Here is a 7,375-nt window from a genome sequence, read left to right as displayed (position 1 = left end):
TGACTTGACTGACTGGCTGACTTAATTAACTGACTGACTAGCTTACTTGACTGACTGGCTGACTCAATTGACTGACTAGCTGACTTGATTGGCTGACTAGCTTACAGTACTTACTTTTACTTTTAACTTTATTTGATTTACCACAAAATACAAATAACGATAAAACAAGACAGTTACACAAAAGCAAATGAAAGTGGCGAGGAAGCCCAAACAGAAACCATGAGGCTTATAGACATTGGGCTCCCTCAGAGTAAAAATAAAGTTAACAGTATCGGTAAGGCCAGGATCGAAAGCAAAATACAATGAAGGTAAGTATAAATTAACTTATTACATAGACTGAGTTGACAAAATATAAGGTATGGTACAAGTAACAATAAGTAAAAAATAATATCAGACATGGAAGAAATATAACTATTTACTACAAGATTTATAACTAATAATTCATTTCTTTTTTTTTTCAATTTCGTTTTGAATAAGTGAAAAGAATTAGATTTTTTAATATCATTTTCTATAGTGTTATAATAAGTAGGTCCTTGGAAACTGACAGAAAATTTACGAAGGTTTGTTCTACAAGAAGGAAGGTGAAAATCGTTCGCGTGTCTAGTGGCATAGCTATGGACTTGTTTGTTTAAAGAAAAATAATTGTTGAACTTTGAAGGCAAAAGAGAATGGTTAAGAGAAAACATAAGTTTACCTAATTCTAGCTGTCTAATATCGGAAATTTTTAGTAGCTCTAATTCTTTGAAAATAGGGTCTGAATGAGAATCGAAAGTTGATTTAGAAATAATTCTGATAACTCGCTTTTGCAAAGAGACAAGACGGCGAAGATTGGTTTTGTATGTAGATCCCCAGACAATAATACAATAATGAAGATAAGGATAAACTAAACAATGATAAAGAGTTTTTAGACATGGTTTAGGTAGAAAAAATCTTGCTCTATTAATGACACCTATTGATTTCGAGATTTTACGAGCTACTTGAGAAATGTGCGGTTTCCAAGACAGATGTTCATCAAGGACTACACCGAGGAAGACCGTTTCCTTAACCTGTTCGACTCTCTGTTCGTTTATGCATACTTGCATTGGAAAATGATACCTTTTCTGTCTAGGCTTAAATAACATAAAGTTTGTTTTCTTTAGGTTTAAGGAGAGTTTGTTTGCCTTAAACCAAGTGGATAATTTATTAAGTTCGGAATTGAGTGAGGCTGCCAGGTAGACAGGATCTTTATGGGACATAAATAAATTAGTATCATCAGCGAATAAAATCAGCTCGACGAGCGTCAATACATTATTTAAATCATTAATATAGAGCAAGAAAAACAAGGGGCCCTTGACTGACTGACTAGCTGACTGACTGACTAGCCCTTGACTGACTGACTAGCTGATTTGACTGACTGCCTGACTTAATTGACTGACTGATTAGCTGATTTGACTGACTGGTTGACTTGACTGACTGACAAGCAAACTTGACTGACTGGCTGACTTTAAGACCTGATCCAGGCTGTGATTCCTAATTATGATCATTTTGTTCTTACCTGAAGCCAAAAGATCTGTACTACGTAGGGTTGCAAGTGATGTTATCCAACTCTCATCAGGAATGTTTTCTTCAGGACTGCCTTCAGGTTTACTGTGGGCTTTTGGTACTGTACATAATGGCTTCTTCTTGGAAACACTCCATAATGAAAGTGAGCTGATCAAAACGCAAAGTGGCACAAACTAGAAGTTTAGAATATACACTTTCAGGAGTTTTAACAGAAGTTGTACATTAGACTTACCCATTATCTGCTCCTGAAACCATGTGCTCTTCATTAATAAGATGAACACAATCCAGTGACCCCCTAGAATTTAATATAAATCAGTTAAAATGCATTCAACTTCTGAGGCCCCTGATAGGGTAAAATTCCTACAAGCAACATGCTCTCGAAACAGCAACATAGGGCAGCAGAAATGGTGACAAACAACATAAAGATAAAACTGTGACAGCACATTTTTGGAAGAAATACAAGGAAAATTCACTTAATCTCTTATAATTTGGGAAACACCTTCTGGAAGGCCAGTTTTCAGCATATGGCTAAATGCCTGCTTCCTCCTCAATACGCAAAATGAAAGGATCTGAAATTCAGACTAGGGATATACGAAACCTCCCCTAACAAGGGTCTCACTTCTCCCTTAAATCGCTCAAGCACCAACCACATGACCATGTGAAGTGAGTAAAAGTTCCAGTGTGCATGGGGTTGGGAAGCAGACAATTTTGAAGACAGAGCTTGTCTATAACTTTCAAAAAATGTTAATGCTTACACCTGTTATCAATTTCTTTTTGTTTTAATATCTTTTATTATACTTTCTGAAATAAACGTTGTATAAAGAACTGTTACTGCTTAAAATTTGTTTGTAAACCTTACATGTTTCCCTGTGCATTGAAAACCAACTGTGATTCCTCCACTACTTTCCACACACGTAGAGTTCTATCTCTGCCTCCACAAGTTACAGCTCTGTCACGTGATAAACTATCAATGCCTGTCACACTGTCCTCATGTCCAAATCTAGATCATTCAGTTTGCAGTGGACAATAAAAATCAAACCCCTTAATTAATTATCACATGGAATAATACACTACAGATAAAACATTCATATCATGGGGGCCACTAATATTAATAATAATAATAATATTTAATTGGATATCATGAGGTGATGTAAGAATTTTTCTTTTTCTTTTAAAGAAAAAACACAATAATCTGGCTAGCACATTTAGGGCTGGTTATTTGAACGGAGTTTAGTTGGTGTTTAACAAAACTGTGTTCTAAGCCATTTTCATTTGCTCAACGCATTTATCTGAACAGCGGTTATTGTAAACAGTTTCATGGAAGCAACAGGGTAGACAGGAGAAACATACCTTCTTAAAATAACCCACTTTATAGAAAGATATCTGGAGGTCCAATGATTTCTTAAACCACGGCATAAGTTACTGACTCTGTTTAAATTAGCAAGCCTTAGTGTCTACGAAGCTAATATAATAACAATGGCAACAGGCCAAAATATGTACAAGCAGAGGTGGTTGAATTCACAGCTGTAATGATAATATGTTAAATCTTATTGATCTGTTGACAAAAAGAATGACTAAGAGCTGGCAAAATTAGGTGCCACTTACAGTGTTTCTACATATGCCATCTCATCTAAATTCCAGATTTTTACTGTACGATCATGAGAACAGCTGAATAGTTGGTGAGTTCCTCGCCTAAAAGCCACACCCTAAAGACAAAAATGTTGTAATAGTTAACAATTATTCCTCGAGCCATTGTGTTGGTTTTCAAAGCTGGTGCTTTTCACTACTTGTGAGCTATAACATATAGCCTAGTAGTAGCTCAACCAATCAGAATGCAGCATTCATAACAGACCACTAGTTGGATTTTACTAAAAGGTGAGACATTTTCAAAAACCTCTAGAATTTTTTTTTTCAGCAGCTTTGAATAATTGTAAAGAACAAAAATTAAAACCTTTTCAGTCTTAAAGACGTGACTCGGCAGTTACAGTATACTGGTATTTTGCCGACACCCCAGATTTGGTGAGCATTCATGTGCCAATAGCCCTTATGCGTGATTGCGTCAGACGAGCAAATTTCACAACCAAGCCTCGTTTGAAAGCAAAATTCTTCGCATTTGCACTCTTTATGCGTGGGTATTCTTTTCAACTGTACTGCCCTGGGAATTCATTTATGCAAAACTTCGCAACTTTATATTTTGAAAACGAGACTTGGTGGTGAAATTTACTCGTCTGACGTAAACATGCATAAGGGCTATTTGCGTGGTTTGTTTTCTACACAACCAACCCAAATAGGAGACAGTGTAGGAGACAGCAAAAAACATTTCTGCAAAAAAGAAATAAACTCACCGACACTGCATCTTTGTGGCCTTTGAACGTGTGAATATGATGAAGTGAAACAGGATCCCATATGTGAATTACTTTGTCCATTCCACCACTAGCCTAAGATGAATTATTATATTGTAGAAAATAGAATTATCACACCACATTTAAAGATGTCAATAAAAGTCATTAACAAAACGTGAACAAAACAGAACAAAAATACAAAATTTTGTCATTATTTAGTCAAGAAAAATGGACACAAGTCAGTTGTAAAGCTTGTGAGATTTAATTACATTCATAAACGAGTGTAGGACTATATCTTCTTCACATTACAACTGACTTGACTCTAATTTTCTAGATGGAAATAATTCATAATCTTAATACGTTACTGTACAAAAAAGATGTTCGTTATGACTTAATTTTATTGCTTACCAAAAACTTGTTATCTGTGGTAACAGTGAGAGACAGTACATGACCAGAGTGTCCTTTGCTTCCTTTGCTGGCTTTGTGGCAACCCAAGATTTTCCCTTCTTTGTTCCCTGTTTCTAGATTCCCTGTCAAGGAATGCACAAAATCATACTGGTTTCCTAGTTCTGATGTTTTATATGTGGTACGTTCCTTTTCTAGTGATGTATACCTTCCTTTCTCTCTTCTCCCACCCCTACAATGGTCGTTAATAGTTGCAACATGTTACTTGAAGGTCAGTGGTAGAACATCTGGACTAGTAACTAGGAATGGGTTGTTCAAAGCTGTGTCAACATATGGGTGATAACCCGGGTTAGTGCAAAATTTGAATTCAGATATAAAAACTTAAAAAGCGAATTCAGTTTAATACTTTTTCACCACAATTTGAAGATTGGATACTCTTCAAAGAATAGAAAAAATTACCCATGAAAATGCAAAACAAAAAGAAACCTGTATGAAAATTTAACCCTGGGCTTGCACTAATCCCCCTTCAAACAAATGGGTCCACAAGGCCATTGGTTCAACTCCTTTTGGGAGCATGCAGATTTGTTTTTTCTGAGTCACTTGTGTCACTGACTAAAAACACCACTCCCAGAAATCATTATTTTCCAAAAAAAAAAGAAACAAAATGTGACCACATTACATTTAATAATGGAGCAGTCTTTTGAACCAGAAAAGACAAATTTGTCATCAGGTGATATACAGAGACATGTGATGGACAGCTGATGTCCTCGCAGAACTCTGATAGCATCTGGAGATGGCTGTGTATACTGTTGACAGAAAAAAAAACACCATTGATACGTTTAAGATATGGGAAGACAGTCACTGCATGCGATGCAGCTGATCACCATATAAGTGCATACCTGCCAACCCTCACGCACTATGCACGAGTCCCACACTTGTGGACTTAAAACATTGATCTTAATTCTGGTCATGACACAGCCAAAAATTTCACGCAATTGACTCAGAAAAAGTTGGCAGGTATATCAGTGTTAAGAAAAGAGGTCAACTCCGTGGCAAATGTACTCTGCAACAAGATATACAATAATCATTTATGATACCTGAGAAGCTATTCTTTTCTGCAGTTTTCCAATTTGTTCAAGCTGCAATAAAAACAATACATCAACATCTGCCAGGTTAACTCAACAAGACAAAAAAATGCTTTAAGTTTGGAAACATTAAGAGCAACTCTCCCAAAAACTTGTTGGCTGTCTGATAGCCAACTTTCGATCAGGAGGTTTTTTTTGCATGTCTTCAGGCTATCTGACCACAGACAGTCACACATCAAACTGTAGAAAACAGGGGAATGAGAGCTAGTTTACAACTCTTCAGGATAATTTTTGAAGTCAGTGTCACACTGTTTGAGACACAAAATGAGTGTGCCTGCTCTCCTACTCTAAATGAGTGACTATTTGGAATGAACCTTTAAGAATCCATACTCACAACATCTTGTTTCAGTCTGTGAGCTATAGCATCATGATCTATGTCCTCTGAGTCTTTTTTATTTTGCTCTGAAAAAGAACAAAAATAATCAAATTATATCAATATTATTCGACAATATCATTTGCCGCGCTTACCTGGACACAAGTTCAGTAAATATTCACAGTGACCACTGTCTTACAAAACACTGGTCAGACCAAATCTACTTTTTTGTGTGTGTGAATAAGAAAAATAATGAAACAGCCAATGCGATGACTGCTTAATTTTGAATGCTTTAACAGCTAAAAACAAAACTAGAAGCCAACATGAAAAATCCACCCTTTCGTAGACAGTTCTGATAGAACTGTACTACAGATGGCTCTGCTCTAGGGCTTCATGATCAAGGTCAACCAGTCTCAATATCTCTTTTCAAGTATACCTTCTTTCTCCAACTGAGCAAGATACTGCTTAGCAAGACGAAGTCGTTTTTCTTGAGCTGTCTCCTCATCCACAACCTGCTCATCTGTCTGTTCGTTCTCATCACTGAAAGAAAAATAAACTTTTAGAATTGGTTCAATCCCAAACAACAAGCCAAGGGGTAATTGATCCACGCGGAGGTCGTCGTCACGTTCCAACTTTTGAGCAAAATATAAACCAAACGATTTACCTAGTAACGTCCGATTCACTTGCAAGCTCATCTTCATCTATGTAGTCAGCTTTTTTAAATGACTGTTTACCCTTTGGTTTCTTGTTCCTAGAACCAGAGAACTGAAAACACAGAAATCTCGCGTAAGACCACGTGAAACTACACTTGCGTATACTTTGAAGAAATAATCCCAAACAATTCAACGAAACTTCTTGAACACTAAAAAAAAACAACAGAAATTGACTAATACTACAGTTCTGTCAACACTTGAAGCCTTACCTTGGATGAATTAACCTGTCTTTTCCTTGAATTTGCCTGAGAACCTTTGCGATCTGACAAGAAAAAGTTCGACATCTTGTTTTTGCATTGCCGTGAAAAACTGGGATCTAGACATCCGCTGACACGTCGTGATAGCAGAAGCAGAAAATCTCGCTCGTTCTCAGTCAACTCTCGACCGTACTATGTGGGTTCTTCGAGGTGCTCGGGCATTTGATAAGGCTACACTCTACCGGATATAGGGATTTTGTCAGACATAAAAATGGTGATTTCGGAGCGGTTTCTGAGACGGAGTACCCTGCAGAGGTAGAGGTGTTTTTCTGGGATGTCTGACAAAAGCCCTATTAGCCTGCGTGACCTGCGTGGCAGGCGCTTAAAGTTGAAGGAGAAGAATTTGGGCGCGCTTTATTACGTCGGGAGCTTCTGATTACGTAAAGAAAAAAACCATTGGGATGTTAATGTAAATGTAAATGTAAATGTAAATGTCGCGATTGAGAGGACAAACATACATGTCCTCTTTACATAGCTTTCTGCAGTGGGCTCGGACATCAGCATACTAAGGGCGCCGATGGCAGCCGCTATCAGTCCATTTATGAGCCCACTGAACCCTCCCAACCCATGATAATGAGTGATGATGTAAGTGATGAAGATAGACCACAACACCGGGAACTACGTCCCCTACTCTTTTCGAATAGTGTGTGGGTTCTTT

General features: G+C 37.2%; 1 protein-coding gene across 2 annotated transcripts in view; it reads right to left on the bottom strand.

Moving 5' to 3' along the window:
• LOC140948568 (U3 small nucleolar RNA-interacting protein 2-like) overlaps positions 1-6,758 on the bottom strand; it is an 8,173-nt gene extending 1,415 nt beyond the window's left edge. For both annotated transcript variants that reach the window (XM_073397821.1, XM_073397822.1), the window contains exons 1-12: positions 6,670-6,758; positions 6,412-6,512; positions 6,184-6,287; positions 5,769-5,836; positions 5,387-5,428; positions 4,969-5,095; positions 4,293-4,414; positions 3,888-3,980; positions 3,148-3,248; positions 2,402-2,542; positions 1,775-1,837; positions 1,535-1,689 (exon numbers count right to left, since the gene is read on the bottom strand). In XM_073397821.1, coding sequence (XP_073253922.1) covers positions 1,535-1,689; positions 1,775-1,837; positions 2,402-2,542; positions 3,148-3,248; positions 3,888-3,980; positions 4,293-4,414; positions 4,969-5,095; positions 5,387-5,428; positions 5,769-5,836; positions 6,184-6,287; positions 6,412-6,512; positions 6,670-6,744 — 1,192 coding nt within the window. In that variant the 5' untranslated portion in view covers positions 6,745-6,758. The remainder of the gene's footprint in view (positions 1-1,534; positions 1,690-1,774; positions 1,838-2,401; positions 2,543-3,147; positions 3,249-3,887; positions 3,981-4,292; positions 4,415-4,968; positions 5,096-5,386; positions 5,429-5,768; positions 5,837-6,183; positions 6,288-6,411; positions 6,513-6,669) is intronic.
• Between the last annotated feature and the right edge of the window lie 617 nt (positions 6,759-7,375).

The sequence above is a fragment of the Porites lutea genome, chromosome 9, assembly GCF_958299795.1.
Source record: "Porites lutea chromosome 9, jaPorLute2.1, whole genome shotgun sequence".
NCBI classification, from domain to species: Eukaryota; Metazoa; Cnidaria; class Anthozoa; order Scleractinia; family Poritidae; genus Porites; species Porites lutea.
The sequence above is the reverse complement of the archived record's forward strand: the minus strand, read 5'-3'. Positions and strand labels throughout refer to the sequence as shown.